The following is an 18,102-nucleotide window of genomic DNA, read 5'->3' on the forward strand; positions in this document are numbered from 1 at the left end:
CACATATTCTGAGACAACTGGCTCTAGTTGCTTCTGGCCCATAAGTGGCCTCGCCTGTGTCACATGACCACCTTGGATGCTTGGACCTCAGGCAGGTGCCTGGCAGGAACACTGACTGGAGTAACTGGTTGCATGGCATTTCCTTCTTAAGGAATCTGAAGATGAGTAATAGAGACCGTGGGAGCAGCAGCGGGCAGGAGGCAGCAGCCCAATGCTAGGGAACAGAGGAGGGGAGAGACGGCTGCGCCACACCAGCAGGGAAGCCTGGAGGAGAGCCCTAGTGCCTCCTGCGAGGATAACAAAGGGACCGTCCTAAGGGCCAGCTCAGATCCTGTGAGCTTCTGGATCCCAGCTGCTTCACTCACAGTGAGGCCCAGTGGTCCTGCAGATCCTATTTGAGTCATTCATCTTTCAGTTTTTCCTTTCAGATCTCTTTCCCCTGTCTTTTTGTTTAGCATCTCTAATATTCTTTCACAGAACCAATGCCTCCTTACATTTGGTCCATGTGTGTGGTTAGAGCTGACCTCATCTTCCATTTGCAAGGATATACATGTGACCCAGGCCTAGATAATCAGAACATTCTATTCCCTTGGCTGGAGGGCCTGGTGAAACAACTCAAGACAAGCCAATACGAGTTGGCCCTTCGACTTTTGCATAATTGTTGGGAAAGAAGAACTCTCTTTTGGGTTGCTAGGATGGCCGCATCTAAGCCCAGAGCCACTGCTGACGAGTCTTTAGCATAGTGTGGGGAGAACCTGCCAGAGAATACAGTCAGCAGAGAAGAAAGCAGAGCCAGGAGATGGAGAGAGAGACAGAGAGAGAGAGAGAGAGAATTGCTGATGCCCTGGATCTTTCAGTGCCTGAAACTAGAGCACCAGCAGCAAGGTCTTCCAGTAGCTTGGGCAAATACATTCCCTTTTCTACTTAAACCAGCTTGAGTTGGGTTTTCAATGAATATTATACTGCTCTTATTATCAAAGCTGATTAGGGTATTTTGCTTGTATCCTCCTGAGGCCAAAGCACTCATCCGGAATCATTTGCCTTATTTCCACCTATTCCCTTGAATTACATTTCTACCCAGGAAAACATGAAAATCTCTCTCGTCATTACACACAAATAAGCACAACTACACACTCCTTTGTATTACTTCATAAGTGGTATTACGTTGAATTTCCTCAGTTTGGTTTATTAGGGCATGTGTAGAATTCAGTACGTGAAAACGTGGTGCACAGTGGGCATGGGGCTGGTGAGGAGGTTGGAGTTTTAGTCCTAGGTCTGACATTAAGTGATCTCATTCAAGCTATGTAATTTTGGATAGGTCATTTATCTTCTCTGGACCTCGTTGGCAAAATGTATGAGTTAAGCTAAAGAATTTCAATAATAGCTCTATATATCTGCACAGTGATTCAATCATTTCTAAAATGATTTCTCATTCGATTATATCATATATATATATATATATATATATATATATATAATCTCATGAAATTATTTCTTACCTAGAAATGCCAACTGCCAATTATTTACTTTTTCAAAAGGCTATTATTTCAATAGCCCATCCATCCATCCATCCATCCATCCATTCAACAAGCATTTATTGACTGCTACTACATATTAGGCAATGTGCTAAAAGGCATGTTTCCTATCCTCAAGAATATGCCACTGTAATGGAGAAGATAGACACTCATGTCATTGATTAAATATACCCATGAATACATGTATAATTAACAACCTTGACATATGCTGTAAAGGACAAGTACAGATGCCTTAATATGTGGAACTGGGAACTCTGACCTAGACGGGGGAGCAGCAAGGGGAAGTCTCCTTGAAGGAGCAACTCTAGCTGAGAGCTGATGGGTGAGTGGGAGCTGTGTGGCCCCAAGGCTGTGCTGGGGCCCTCCAGGCACGGGCATAGCCACAGTGTGTTGGATGCTACTTTGGGCTGGCTCACGGTAACGTGCCACAGGGTGTATCAGTCAACTCCGCCAAAGCTCTTGCATCATTTCCTCTGTTGTTGACAAGCAAATATTCAGAAACATGAAAAACAAAAAGCCTTCATTAGATGCTAAAAAAAGTGCCTGCTGAACTCAGATGTCACCATTTCGCATCTCGCCAAGTCTTCCTGTGCAGAATCTCTGACTTGCTTTAACTTACACCTTGAGGAAGCCACTCAGCTTCTCTGGGTCTTGGATTTGCCATTTATAAAACATGGGACTTGGATTATAGATTATAGATATGATTCCTAAGGCCTCTGTTGTGTTCAGCATTTTCTGTTTCTAGAAGTACACCTGAGTTAGTGGAGAGGGGAAAGAGAGGCCATGAATCCTACAAAGCCCACTTGTGGCTGTATTTAAAAAATGAAAATTAGCGCACATTCACAGCACAAGGAAAGGTTGTAGGAATTGTAGCTATTGAAATGCAGGTTGGATGGAGCCGAAACTAGTTAAGGCATCCACAGCTAATGCAGGGAAATGGTGATGCAGTGTTTCCTAGGCAATTGAGTTACTTAAAGGTAAAGGAACTCATTTTGATCAAAGACTGGTTTCTCTGCTTCTCATCCACTCTGTGGGTTCTTCAGCTGTCATTCAGTGGAAAGGGACAAATCCATTTCACTAAAAAACAAAGGTCATCCAAAAAATCAAGAAAAGGGCAATGCGGCTGGATCCAAACAAGCAGATACTCTAATGGGAGAGGCCTGCTCAGCCTCCCATGCTCCCTTGAGGGGCTTGCGCATGCCTTAGGGTCGCTCCCACTTTAAACTGGCTTCTGTGGATCCCTCAAACCTTAAGTCATTTGGGGCAAGCGATGCCAGAATTTACCGGAACCTGACATCTGTCAGTCTGAATGCAAAACCTCGGATTTCAAACCAGTCAGTTCCTTCTAGAGAAGGAAAAAGGACAATAGCTGCTATTTCTTAGCATGCATAATCAATGCTGCAGGGGTTGCTAGGCAACAGGCAGGAAGACCGTCAAACATCCCTGGGTGCCTCCAATGGAGGAGAAGCAGCCCTGGCAGCCATTCCTCAGAGGTGAAGGGCTATGCAGGCCCTGGGGGCCACGTTCAGTTTGTCTCATTCCTTTAAAAAAATCCCTTTATTGTGGTCAGGACGGAACCATAGATATTTTCCTCCCGGGCTTATTAGATAGTCTTTGAATACACTTTCAATTGGCCCACACACCTAAAAATGAGCAGATCAGGCTGGTGAGAGGCAGCTCTGTGAAAGGTTCATGTGTTTTTCTGACCCAATTCACCCCGGAGCCCGTGAAAAATTGGACTTGTTTCTTCCGTGGCTGTAGCCTCTGGATCCCAGAAAGTTAAAATGGGCCTCCTCTCTGAAGCTTGAAATCATTCTGGCCAATGTAAGCAAAGCCTCCGATTTCAACAAAAGTTCACATTCAAGGTCATCGAGATGAGATTTCTTAGCTGTGTGACCTTGAAGTTGAAATGAATTTTTAAGCTGTAGATATTTTGCTCTCTCTACTTGAAATAAAGGGACAAATTTGCTTGGTTGTTTTTTTTGTTTTGTTTTTTTTGTTTGTTTGTTTTTTGGTTTTTTTGCAGTACGCGGGCCTCTCACTGTTGTGTCCTCTCCCGTTGCGGAGCGCAGGCTCAGCGGCCATGGCTCATGGGCCCGGCCACTCTGTGGCATGTGGGATCTTCCCAGACTGGGGCACGAACCCATGTCCCTGCATCAGCAGGCGGACTCTCAACCACTGCGCCACTAGGGAAGCCCTGGTTTTGTTTTTGTTTTGTTCTTCAGCAGTGTTGATTAAAGAGCAAATGCTCATCGTGGGTCGTTAATTTATAAACATTCATTTGGGAAAGCCAGGAGGTTTATGGGCACTAGGGCCTGGGTCGGAGTCAGGGGTGGGATTAGGGCTATGACTGGGATTTAAACCAGAAAGAAGCCTCACCGGCAGTAGTGATGGGAAGCATGCTGTGGACAGAACAACTGGCTACACATTGCTGATGCTGGCTGATCCTTCATCATGACGAGCCCAAGCCCTGAAATCCTGTTTTAGCACTAGTTTGGAAGGAAATGTAACGTCTGAGTTGAGGGCGCCATGGAGTTAGTCTCCTTAAGGACACTGCAAGAAGTACACCGAAGCAGGAGCAGAATTAGGAGTGATATGGAAATGAAAGGCAATACCCACTGAGAAATTCTGTGAGTCTATCTCTTTATCAGGCTGTGGTCTTTCAGCTATTCCTACACTGTCCTCTAGGTTTCCTTAATCTCCCAGGATTTTCTCACATTCAAAGACTTCACCTTGTGACCTCATGAAGTGAATTTCTGAAGGTCTGACTTAGCTCCCTGGATGGCCTCCAAATATCAGTGGGAAACATGGCCCCAGGGCCTTTAGTCTCCCTGCCCATGACACATGCTAGACTAGGCTTATAGGTTCCCTGTGTCTTCCAGCTCTAACCTTGCATCAGGCTATGAATCTACAAAAACAGAGGCACCTTTTGGTCCCATTTTTCCAAAGGGGGGAAAAAAGATAGCAGCAGAAGAAAGCAAAGACTGCAGACATAACTCTGCCAAATGTTCTGAACATTTTGTGCTTTAAAAAATAACAAACTTTTTGAGTAAATGAAAGAAAAGAGGAAGCAGTTGCAGCAGCAGGAATTAAACATCCTCAGCGTCCCCTCAGGATTCTCACTTTACACCACTCACCCCACTTAACCTCGCATCTCTCTAGCATCTCCCTTCCCCTCTTCTCTCCTCTGTCTCACTCCCCTCTTCCATTCTATCTTAGAGATGATGTTTATTTGATAGATATTACATTGCGCATCCCTAGAAAGGTCTGTCCTTTATTCACCCCAGAGTGCAGCTTTTTAGGAGCCTTTGCTGAGAGTCTAAGAGTATCCGTGCCACTTGGCTTAGTTACTTTTGATGACAAGGAAAGCAAATACACAGTGCTTCATCTGGATGAACTTTAACAGAAACTGTGTTTAGTCTGCAGGTTGGGGAAGTTCAAGAATCATTTTATTTCTCTCCTCTGTTACCCATTACATATATATTAAAGTATTTTAAGGCTAAGTACAACAGTAATGGAATACATGTCTCATTTTTAAAAAGTTGTCCTGGTTATGAGTAAATAAATGTCATTTGTACAAATATTCTGTGTTTGGCCAAGCAAACAAACAAATAAAAACCCAAACTCAATCATGTTAGGCCAAGAAGTTACATCTTATTACATTAGCCACGTCCGTATTCATTCGGCATTTAATTCATTTTATAAACATATGACTCTTTTAAGTGTTTTACATATATTATACCTTGGTGAGTTTTTTTTTTTGTAATTTTGACAATGCATGTGTAAAAGATATGCTGAAGTCTTTTGTGCTATTTATGTTGATTCTTGTGATTCAGAGAGCTCAGTGGAAATTTTAGCCCTTTCAGTAACGTTTATCTTATTGAAGAACAGGTCTCCTTTTTTGAGTTTACGAAGAAATGGCTATGATGAAGGACTTTCAGACTTCTGTGTAAAATCTTGTGTCTCCTAGGAAGGTGGGATCTACCAGAGGTGTCAGCCATCCCAGATGGAATCATGATTACGGCCTTGGAGACATTTGGGAGGGACAAAGTAAGTATAACAGAAGTTCTCAGCAGGACTGAGGCTGAGAGGGGACGTGAAGGCCACAGTCTCCCTTCCAGAACCTTCGAACAGGAGACAAACTCCCGCTGAGCTTGGACAAGCACCGAGCAACCTGAGGAGACAGCGGATTCTCCAAGACTCGGCCAGTTGGATTCTGTTTGACCTCACTGACCTCTATCCAGAATTTAGTTCACATTGACCGGGAAGAGTAGCTCAGAGCCATTCACAGCCTGTAGACTGGAAGGTTGTCCCTGAGCAGAACCTCTGACAGTTGGATGTGCCCCAAATATCCTTCCCATTGTCCATTCCTCTAAAGGAATTTGAACACATCCACCATAGCAGATGTCATTTGCTCCTGAATTGGCCACTACAATAACATAAAATAAAGCATCACCTCCACACCTGGGTGTGACCATGGATAATGAGACGTTCTGGAGTGTTCGCTTACCTTCACTGCCACCAAGATCTTGTCCTGCTCAGGACAGAGGTTATAGCATTCAGCTAGGAAAACTTTTCCAAAGGCTCCTTCGCCTAGTTCCCTTTTCAGAACAATGTTATGTCTCTTGATGTGCTGAACAACTGTAAAACAAAGACAGAATGGACATTGGAATAGAGGCATGTGGAGCTGCAGGCAGAGGATGGGGAGTCAGTGGCTGCATCCTGAGCTTGCAGGCCCCCCCGTTCTCTCCTCCACACAAGGATAACCAGACGGGAAACTCAGTGTCCATCCACAAGGTCCACCCCAAAGGGTTGGAAGGTGGCGGCGTTGCCTTGCTCTCCGGAGTGGAATGATTCTTTCTGATAGAACTAAAGGAACCACCGAGCCGTTGGCTGCAGAATGTCATGAATGAGCTTTACAGACTAGGAAAGGGGAGAAATGAGAAGGGAATGGATATTAATGGCAGGCCTCTCACAAGCCAGATGTTTTGCATGTATTTGTCAGTTATGTGTCTGGTGGGAAAGGCAGAGAGCTAGCCAGGAAGCCTTAAGTCTTTGTTAAGCCCCCTCAGACTCCTGAGGGAGAGAGGCTCAGAGGATACAAAGGGAAAATGCAAGATCTGTGCATTGCTGATTAAGGCTGTGTCCTCACCTCACTTTTCGCCTCCTGCTGAGGTAGGCTTCATGGTTGAGCCGTAGTGACTCCTTTTGTTTAGACCAGAAATGTCTAGAAAAGGCTGGCTTCCTTAGCTCCTTTCTAAGATTGTGTCCTAGTCTTGGCTCTCCAAAGCTAAGAGGAGACAAGAATAGAAGCATCTGGGGAAGGCAGAATATTCCTCCCTCTCGTTCAGAGCAGAGCTGGCCCATGTCACTCATCCATGTGCCTTACTGGGGAAAGAGGCAGGAGGTGGTCCAGGGTCCTTTAAAGCCCAGTAGTGCAAGGTGGGAGGGGAGTGAGTGATTCTCAGGACAGAGCCAGCGGAGAAGCCCAAAAAGAGACTGTGCAGAGGACAGAGCTGCAGTGTGAGCTTGGGCTCTTCACCCAGCACATCAAGTGTTGGATCCCTTAGACCAGGGTTTCCACCAGGTCAATGGCACCATGCTTTTCTGGACTACTCATCCCTGAATGGCAGAGTTTAAAAGGACTGTGACTCCCTCTAGAGGTTGGAATGTGCAGCCAACAATATTCTCTCATTTGACTCTCACCACACTGGGAAGCATTCCTTCCTACATTTTATACTTGGAGAAACTAAGTCTGCGAGAAATTCAATGATGCATAAGCATGGGAATGGAGGAGTTGGCATTGGAACTTAGGTCTGTCTGAATCCAGAGTCCATGATTTTTCTTTGATACCACAAAGTTCCTTTCCAACTGTAAATTGTGTTAAGCATAACAAGAGAAATAGAAACATATAATAGACTAAAAAGTAAAAATAGTCTTCCAGCTTCCTCTCTGCTTAGTTCACTCTTCAAAGGCCAGTTCAAACTCTCAAAAGTTCAAAAGTTCAAAAGGAAATACAAGGCACATCTCTGTAGTTTTAATAATAATAAAATGAATACCCATGAACCCACCATTCCATTGTAAGAAACAGAATATTACTAGTACTTTTAAAGCACCACTGTGTTCTTTCTTGATTGTACCCACTTCCTACTCACCTCCCAGGGGTAACCACTATCCTGTATTTTGTGTTAATCGTTTGCCTTATTGGTTTGCTATCAATGACGTATCCCAAACCAGAGATTGTTGGGCTTTGCCTGTTTTGAACTTATATAAATGGAATCATACTACAAGCATCCTTCCATGTCTTACATCTGTCACTCAACAATGTCCTTGAGATTGAATTACACTGTGTGTGTAGTAGTAACTCTTTTGCTTTTACTACTTTATAATATTCTGTGGAAGGACTGTAACACCATTTATTTATCCATTCTATGTTGATGGATATGTTATACAGTTTCTTTTTAGATACAGCTTGATATAAAATGCAACTGGTGCTTAAGGTTCTGTTTTAATAGGATTTTCCCCCTTATAATTCATGTGGTTTGGAGCTATGGCTGCTTCCATGGGCCTCTGGGAACTCAGGGTGATAAAAATCAAAAGGTCTTTTATGAGCAACATTATTAATGAATCTAAGAATGTATATTAATTTCTCATGCTCCAGTAGCAATGATTGAATTTAAGAGGGGAGAAATGTGTTCATTAGGAAGAGTGCCCATATGAAGAGATGAATGTAAGTCTTGCAGAGAATTAGCCGTCCTATTTAAATCTAATATTTAACTCCATGGTTGTCACATGTTCATTGGGAATTAAATTGCCACTTGATTTACTTTACACTCCAACCAGATCAAGGCAAGTATTTAACTTTTTTTTTTGCATTTGATTTATACTTTTACTTCCTCCCTCCCTCCCTCCTTTCTTTCCTCCCTCCCTCCCTCCCTCTCTCTCTCTCTCCCTCTCTCTTCCTTCCTCCCTCCCTCCTTTCTTTCTTTCTCTCTTTCTTTCTTTCTTTTCTTTGTTTCTTTTTCCCTTTCCATTCCTTCCTTCCTCCCTCCCCTCCCCCTTTCTCTCTTCCTCTTTCTCTCTTTCTTTCTTTCTTTCTTTCCAAGCAGTAAAAAAAAGTTGGTGGCAAATAAGTTCATAAAGCTATGGATAAAGCCACAACTTGGTCATCTTCAAAGCTAAAATTGATGAGACCAGTTTTCCCATGTTGACCTTGAAGGCAGTAAATGCATCTTTTCTTTAAGAAATGGGCTATTTTGCATTAATTTGTCTTGCTATGTTTGAGATATAATAGATTACAAGAATGCTGGCCTTTTGCCAATGTACTCCCTCTAAATAGAATGAATTTCTCTTTTCTAAGACTGGAAGCCACCAAAGGGCACAGGTAACAATTTTGTGTTTGTATTTGCATTCCTGCCAGGGTCTCACAGCTGGTGCTATCCAAACATTTGTTGAAAAATGTGCCGAATGATAATAAAAACAACAGACAAATACTGTTTAGTTGTATTATTTCAGTTAACTGACAAAAACCCTATTGAATATGTAGGCAGTAAAGCAGCCCAATTCTCCAAGATATCAGGAGTAGGGAGAACAACTAGTCTGAAGCTATTACATCCCTGAGCTAAGAATTTCTTCCCATTCTCTTCCAGGAGAGCACTGGGACTTATCCCAACCTGCCTCATTGTCTGCTTCCCTCAATCAAGGGAAGTGTCTGGTACCCTCTCAGGGCCTCCCTCTTTATCCAGCCTCAAACCCCCCAATTGCTCATAAGTGCCCAAGGCTGAGCCAATGCTAACGTCTTCACCTTCCTCACAACCCCTTCCATCAGTCCCTCTGGGCTCACTCTCCTGTCATCCACAAGCTCCCTGTATCCTCAATCTCTCCTTAAACTTCCCTTTACCTCCTCGACTCAAATAAAACCTTGACTATGTCAGAGGAAACTCATGCCTTCCCCCTGCAGCCCTCTCAAATGAAAGCGATCCCCACTCCTCACCCCCAGGTACTTCAAGGCCTGTGTGCCTGATGTCTGACCATTACCGACCCCACTACTGCGAGAGCCCCAGCCAGCTGAAAGCATCTATCTTAGGGAACCATCAGCCTGACCATGTCTGCCACCTCACTGTCACGCCTTGGCTCCTCCTCTCACCCACTGAGCTCCTGGCTCCAGCTTTCCCTCTCCATCCTCCTGATGCCATCATTCTCAGGGCCTGAGGCACAGAGGGCTGAAGTAGCTTGCCCAAGCTGTACAAACACTCGGCTGCCATTTGTCTTGTGTCTTTCAATAGTGTGGCTGAGAGGCGAGGCATTGGGAAGTTTGGTTTGGCTGTTTGCATGGCATTTACCTGACTTTTTATGGGAGCAAGACTTCCTTTTTTTTAATTTTATTTTTTATTATTTTTGGGGGGCGGGGGTAGGGCTCACCATGTGGCCTGAAGGATCTTAGTTCCTTGACCAGGGATCAAGCCTGTGCCCCCCAGTAGTGGAAGTGTGGAGTCCTAACCACTGGACCACTAGGGAAGTCCCAAGACTTTCTTAATGAAGGAAGCAATGCACTGGTTCCTATTCTAGACAGTCTCACTGTGGACAAGCACTTTGAATAACACTGCCTTAAAGGGTCCTAGGAACCCTGGGCTCATTTTATACAAAATATCCTCAGTGAAGTGAGTCTAAAGATTCCATGATAAATAAGCTATCAGGTAAGCATGTTAAAATTTTTACATGCTTCATTTCTCTGAGGTCAGTCAATTCTTTGTTTTTAACTTTGGAGACCCCAGTAAAAAAACCTCAAACCCAACATGAATAACTAATAAAAAAGTAAATGAAAGCCTAGACTCTACAATAAATGGCTCCTTAGTTTTGGAGGAAAACTCAAAACAATAATTGATATTTTTTTTTAAGTTTTATAAAAAAAGTATCTCTTTGAAATTCACCTTGCCAAAAAAAAAAAAAAAAAAAGGAGTATCTTGAAGAGGTGTAGGTGGTATAGGAGCTATACCAACAAACTCATGTGGTCTACAGACTGATCTATGTATGTTCATATAGTCAAAACAAACGGTGTGATTAGATTATTGTGCAAATAAATCTACTTTGTGGAATTGGGGAGAAATTGATGACCAAGAATAATAATCGTGATGAGGGGCTAAAAACTGTCCGGATGTCTTTATCACTAATGGAATTTTCCAGAGTGGAAATTTGGTGCCCTTAGTCATTTGCTTCCTAAGTACCAGAACTGAGAAGATTTCTGGTTTTGTATTAGTATCACATTACAGCCACTGAAAAATGCATTTTGTCACAAAGTAGCTTCAGTAGTTTATGGAGATGCTTGCAGTTTCAGATGGTTTAAATCAAATTCCTGGTATCAATATCTCCCAGAAGTAAATATTCTATATTTACACATAGGCTAAAGTATCAACCCATCTCTATATTCATTATTACTAAATCTAAAACTAAAAAAACAAATAAATAAATACAACTCTACCCACTTAAGGTAGAAATCAGAAATATATCCTCCCACTTCCTCAGTAATGGGGTTTCATAGAGATCCTTGGCCTCCTGGACTCATTCTGCTCAGCACCTGGACATTTGAGACATTTGTTGAGTCTCTAATATATGTCAAGTACTAAGTGACCTGCAGGTAAAAGGAAAGATATTTTAAAGTTGTGAGTAGGATGGTAAAAAGTAATATACCCCAGAAGATAATGTTCTGTATTAGGAGCAATCTTTCTGTTGCCCTACAGACCTAAATGTAGGGCCTGCCTCAATAGTTCCAATGCAAAGGACCAGATGCTATGATGGGAACAGAAGCTAAAGATCATTGAGGCTGACTCCCTCATGTTTGACAGTCAGCCAGTGAGTCTCTGAGAGGTGAAGTAACTTCCCCAGGACCACACAGCTAGAAGGAGACCAAGCTAGAACTCAGATCCCCTGACTCTCAGAAGAATGACCTTGCACTCTGTAACACAAACCCCTATTTGAGACTGCAGGCAGTGAGCATTCCCTGACAGTAAAGTGATAACAGGTATTTCATTTAGTTAATTATCTCTTCAACTAGAAATACTTGAAACATTGACGTTTATCATCTGAAATGGATCAAGTATCTCATAATGAAGAATTTCATTAGAAAATGGCCAATAAACATAAAATATGAGTGCAAAAAGCGGGATGTCAAAACTATGAAAAATGCTTGAGCTGGATTTTAAATGCAATTAACAAAAATTATTTACTAAATATCTTAATGTCTATTTCATAGGGAGCATATTGAAACAGGTTAAATCATCCACCCTGTAAAAATAAATTTGTATGAAAGACAGGAACTATGCTTTTTGATTTCATCTATATTTTTATTAAGATATAAATTGGGACTAAATTGAAAATAAATGCAATTAAGACCAGAGATATAACCACACCAGGACAAGACAAAGCCAAATATTCATAAATAATATTAATGATGAAATAAAATGTAATAATACTGAGCCATTCTTAAGCACTTTTCAGCAAAAAATCTCAATGTGCATTACCATCGATTTTTATATCCCTCTGAATGAGGTCAATAGTCACATTTATTTTACATATGACACCTCAATTAATTGACTACCTTGTGAGCAAGCCACTTATCCTTTTCCAAGTGCAATTTCCAATGAAATGAGGAAATACGGAGGGAAGAGAGGAGCCCTAACATATGCTGATTGCTATTATGGGCCTGAAAATGTGCTGAGAGGTTTACAAGCAATATCAATCTTCATAACTATCCAGTAGGTTATCCTTATTTCCATTTTCAGATTAAAGTAAAAAGAAGAGGATCATATGAGCTAAATAAGTCACCCAAGTTTGTACAATTGGTAACAGGCAGAGTTTAAATTCTTTCCACTACAACATTCCACCTTTCCTTGGCCTTCTTACAACAGACAAAGTGTAAGAGAAAGTGAGCTTGACTTTGCCCATCTAGGGAGTCATGGGTCTACTTTTATCAACTTAGTTCAACAAACCTTTATTAAACACCTACTATAGCCTGGGCATTTTTCTGTGGCCTAGTAAAAAGGATGCACAAAATAATCCCTGTTCTCAAGGAACTCACAACATAAAAGGGCAGAAAAACACATGCTTATACCTATCATAACTTTTACTTGTACCTCTGCTTCATTCACAAAATATTTCAGGTACTTTATGTGATCATGCAAGAGAAAGCAAAAACTTAAACAAGAACTGAAGTCAGAGAAAACGGAAAAGAAGGCTAAAACAAGATGTTAAGTAGAAATGCAAACATGCAGATTCTAAGGTTCCTCATGCTTATTAAAATTAAGTCATAAATTGATTCTGAGTTTCCTGGCAGAAGAAGGCAGGAGGAAATGAAATAATTTATAAAAACTTGACTACCCATAAGTAAGAACACAGATATGTCCTATGGTAAGTAAGATTCTTCACAGCATTTAGTTTTGAAAGGAACTTATGGAATGGATTTTACACAGAAGATCAATGTCCTTAACAATGTCTGTAAAGTAAATAGTGAGTTTCCTAAGAATATTTCTCATGGCAGAGCTCAATGAGAAATAAACGTATGACACAAAAGCCACCCTCAGTCAAATATGCACAGCGCTTATCACCGTAATGACATAAAAAGCAATGTCTATGGGCTTACTCAAGAATGCTTTGGGCATTCTCTCTTGCGAGAGCACTGGAAACACAACTAACTGCTGAACAATCATGGACAGGAAGACACTGGAACTCACCAAAAAAGATACCCCACATCCAAAGACAAAGGAGAAGCCACAGTGAGGCAGTAGGAGGGGCACAATCACAATAAAATCAAATCCTATAACTACTGGGTGGGTGACTCACAAAGTGGAGAACACTTATACCACAGAAGTCCATCCACAGGAGTGAAGTTTCTGAGCCCCACGTCAGGCTTCCCAAACTGGGGGTCCGGCAATGGGAGGAGGAATTCTTAGAGAATCAGACTTTGAAGGCTAGCGGGATTTGATTGCAGGACTTCAACAGGACTGGGGAAAACAGAGACTCCACTCTTGGAGGGCACACACAAAGTAGTGTGCGCATCGGGACCCAGGGGAAGGAGCAGTGACCCCATAGGAGACTGAACCAGACCTACCAGCTAGTGTTGGAGGGTCTCCTGCAGAGGTGTGGGGTGGCTATGTCTCACTGTGAGGAGAAGGACACTGGCAGCAGAAGTTCTGGGAAGTACTGCTTGGCGTGAGCCCTCCCAGAGTCCTCCATTAGCCCCACCAAAGAGCTGGGTAGGTTCCAGTGTTGGGTCGCCTCAGGCCAAACAACCAACAGGGAGAAAACCCAGTCCCACCCATCAACAGACAAACAGATTAAAGTTTTACTGAGCTCTGCCCTCCAGAGCAACAGCCAGCTCTACCCACCACCAGTCCCTCCCATCAGGAAACTTGCACAAGCCTCTTAGATAACCTCATCCACCAGAGGGCAGACAGCAAAAGCAAGAAGAACTACAATCTTGCCGTCTGTGGAACAAAAACCGCGTTCACAGAAAGATAGACAAGATGAAAAGGCAGAGGACTATGTACCAGATGAAGGACCAAGGTAAAACCCCAGAAAAACAACTAAATGAGTGGATATAGGCAACCTTCCAGAAAAAGAATTCAGAATAATGATAGTGAGGATGACCCAGGAACTCAGAAAAAGAATGGAGGCAAAGATCGAGAAGGTGCAAGAAATGTTTAACAAAGACCTAGAAGAATTAAAGAACAAACAAACAGAGATGAACAATACAAAAACTGAAATGAAAAATGCACTAAAAGGAATCAATAGCAGAATAACTGAGGCAGAAGAATGGATAAGTAACCTGGAAGACAGAATAGTGGAATTCACTGCCATGGAGCAGAATAGAGAAAAAAGAATGAAAAGAAATGAAGGCAGCCTAAGAGACCTCTGGGACAACATTAAATGCAACAACATTTGCATTATAGGAGTCCCAGAAGGAGAAGAGAGAGAGAAAGGACCCAAGAAAATATTTGAAGAGATTATAGTCAAAAAATTCCCTAACATGGGACAGGAAATAGCCACCCATGTCCAGGGAATGCAGAGAGTCCCAGGCAGGATAAACCCAAGGAGAAACATGCTGAGACACATGGTAATCAAATTGACAAAAATTAAAGACAAAGAAAAGTTATTGAAAGTAACAAAGGAAAAGCGACAAATAACATAGAAGTAAACTCCCATAAGGTTAACAGCTGATTTCTCAGCAGAAACTCTACAAGCCAGAAGGGAGTAGCATGACATATTTAAAGTGATGAAAGGGAAGAACATACAACCAAGATTACTCTACCCGGCACGGATCTCATTCAGATTCGATGAAGAAATCAAAAGCTTTACAGACAAGCAAAAGCTAAGAGAATTCAGCACCACCAAACCAGCTCTACAACAAATGCTAAAGGAACTTCTCTAAGTGGGAAACAGAAAAGAAGAAAAGGACCTACAAAACCAAACCCATAACAATTAAGAGAATGGTAATAGGAACATATATATCAATAATTACCTTAAATGTGAATGGATTAAATGCTCCAACAAAAAGACACAGGCTCACTGAATGGATACAAAAACAAGACCCATATATATGTTGTCTACAAGAGACCCACTGCAGACCTAGGGACACATACAGACTGAAAGTGAGAGGATGGAGAAAGATATTCCATGCAAATGGAAATCAAAAGAAAGATAGAGTAGCAATACTCATATCAGATAAAATAGAATTTAAAATAAAGAATGTTACAGGAGACAAGGAAGGACACTACATAATGATCAAGGGATCAATCCAAGATGAAGATAAAAAAATTATAAATATATATGCACCAAACATAGGAACAACTCAATACATAAGGCAACTGCTAACAGCTATGAAAGAGGAAATCAACAGTAACAAAATAATAGTGGGGGACTTTAACTCCTCACTTATACCAAAGGAAAGATCATCCAAACAGAAAATTAATAAGGAAACACAAGCTTTAAATGACACAATAGACCAGATAGATTTAACTGATATTTATAGGACATTCCATCCAAAAACAGCAGATTACACTTTCTTCTCAAGTGCACATGGAACATTCTCTAGGATAGATCACATCTTGGATCACAAATCAAGCCTCGGGAATTTAAGAAAAAAGAAATCACATCAAGCATCTTTTCTGACCACAGCACTATGAGATTAGAAATAAATTACAGGGAAAAAACCGTAAAAAACACAAACACATGGAGGCTAAACAATACATTACTAAATAACAAAGAGATCACTGGAGAAATCAAAGAGGAAATCAAAAATTACCTAGAGACAAATGACAACGAAAACACAATGATCCAAAACCTATGGGATGCAGCAAAAGCAGTTCTAAGCGGGAAGTTTATAGCAATACAAGCCTACCTCAAGACACAAGAAACATCTCAAATAAACAATCTAAACTTACACCCAAAGGAACTAGAGAAAGAAGAACAAGCAAAACCCAAAGTTAGTAGAAGGAAACAAATCATAAAGATCGCTGCAGAAATAAATGAAAAAGAAACAAAGAAAACAATAGCAAAGATCAATAAAACTAAAAGATGGTTCTTTGAGAAGATAAACAAAATTAATAAAGCTTTAGCCAGACTCATCAAGAAAAAGAGGGAAAGGACTCAAATCAATAAAATTAGAAATGAAAAAGTAGAAGTTACAAGAGACACTGCAGAAATACAAACCATCCTAAGAGACTATTACAAGCAACTCTATGCCAATAAAATGGACAACCTGGTAGAAATGGACAAATTCTTAGAAAGGTATAAACTTCCAAGACTGAACCGGGAGGAAATAGAAAATATGAACAGACAAATCACAAGTAATGAAATGGAAACTGTGATTTAAAATCCTCCAACAAACAAAAGTCCAGGACCAGATGGCTTCAAGGGGAATTCTATCAAACATTTGGAGAAGAGCCAACACCCATCCTTCTCAAACGCTTCCAAGAAATTGCAGAGGCAGGAACACTCCTAAGCTCATCTTACGAGGCCACCATCACCCTGATACCAAAACCAAACAAAGATACTACAAAAAAAGAAAATTACAGACCAATATCACTGATGAATATAGATGCAAAAATCCTCAGCAAAATACTAGCAATCAGAATCCAACAACACATTAAAAGGATCATACACAATGATCAAGTGGGATTTATCCCAGGGATGCAAGGATTCTTCAATATACGCAAATCAATCAATGTGATACACTATATTAACAAACTGAAAAATAAAAACCATATGAGCATCTCAATAGATGCAGAAAAAGCTTTTGAAAAAATTCAACGCCCATTTATGATAAAAACTCTCCAGAAAGTGGGCATAGAGGGAACCTACCTCAACAAAATAAAGGCCATATACAAAAAACATCATTCTCAATGGTGAAAAACTGAAATTATTTCCTCTAATATCAGGAACAAAACAAGGATGTCCACTCTTGCCACTAACATTCAACATAGTTTTGGAAGTCCTAGCCACAGCAATCAGAGCAGAAAAAGAAATAAAAGGAATTCAAATTGGAAAAAAAGAAGTAAAGCTGTCACTGTTTGCAGATGACATGATACTATACATAGAGAATCCTAAAGATGCCACCAGAAAACTCAAGAGCTATTCAATGAATTTGGTAAAGTTGCAGGATAAAATATTAATGCACAGAAATCTCTTGCATTCCCATACACTAATGATGAAAATCTGAAAGATAAATTAAGGAAACACTCCCACTTACCCTTGCAACAAAAAGAATAAAATACCTAGGAATAAACCTACCTAGGGAGACAAAAGACTTGTATGCAGAAAACTATAAGACACTGATGAAAGAAATTAAAGATGGTACAAACAGATGGAGAGATACACCACGTTCTTGGATTGGAAGAATCAATATTGTGAAAATGACCCTACTACCCAAAGCAATCTACAGATTCAATGCAATCCCTATCAAATTACCAATGGCATTTTTTACAGAACTAGAACAAAAAATCTTAAAATTTGTATGGAGACACAAAAGACCCCAAAGAGCCAAAGCGGTCTTGAGGGAAGAAAACAGAGCTGGAGGAATCAGACTCCCTGACTTCAGACTATACTACAAAGCTACTGTAATCAAGGCAATATGGTACTGGCACAAAAACAGAAATATAGACCAATGGAACAGAATAGAAAGCCCAGAGATAAACCCACATACCTATGGTCAACTAATCTATAACAAAGGAGGCAAGAATATACAATGGAGAAAAGACAGTCTCTTCAATAAGTGCTGCTGGGAAAACTGGATGGCTATATATAAAAGAATGAAATTAGAACACTCCTTAACACCATACACAAAAATAAGCTCAAATGGATTAGAGACCTAAATGTAAGACTGGACACTATAAAACTCTTAGAGGAAAACATAGGAAGAACACTCTTTGACATAAATCACAGCAAGATCTTTTTTGATCCATCTCCTAGAGTAATGGAAATAAAAACAAAAATAAATAAATGGGACCTAATGAAACTTCAAAGCTTTTGCACAGCAAAGGAAACCATAAACAAGATGAAAAGACAACACTCATAA

At 40.9% G+C, this 18,102-nt stretch overlaps 1 protein-coding gene across 3 annotated transcripts in view; it reads right to left on the reverse strand.

Annotated features, from left to right (window-relative positions):
* The window catches only part of NTRK2 (neurotrophic receptor tyrosine kinase 2), a gene marked incomplete at both ends in the record, with an annotated part of 393,544 nt that overhangs the window by 84,209 nt on the left and 291,233 nt on the right, over positions 1-18,102 (reverse strand). For all 3 annotated transcript variants that reach the window (XM_082612254.1, XM_082612253.1, XM_082612252.1), the window contains one exon: positions 6,046-6,176. In XM_082612254.1, coding sequence (XP_082468380.1) covers positions 6,046-6,176 — 131 coding nt within the window. The remainder of the gene's footprint in view (positions 1-6,045; positions 6,177-18,102) is intronic.

The sequence above is a fragment of the Mesoplodon mirus genome, assembly GCF_964341445.2.
Source record: "Mesoplodon mirus genome assembly, chromosome: 1".
Lineage (NCBI taxonomy): Eukaryota > Metazoa > Chordata > Mammalia > Artiodactyla > Ziphiidae > Mesoplodon > Mesoplodon mirus.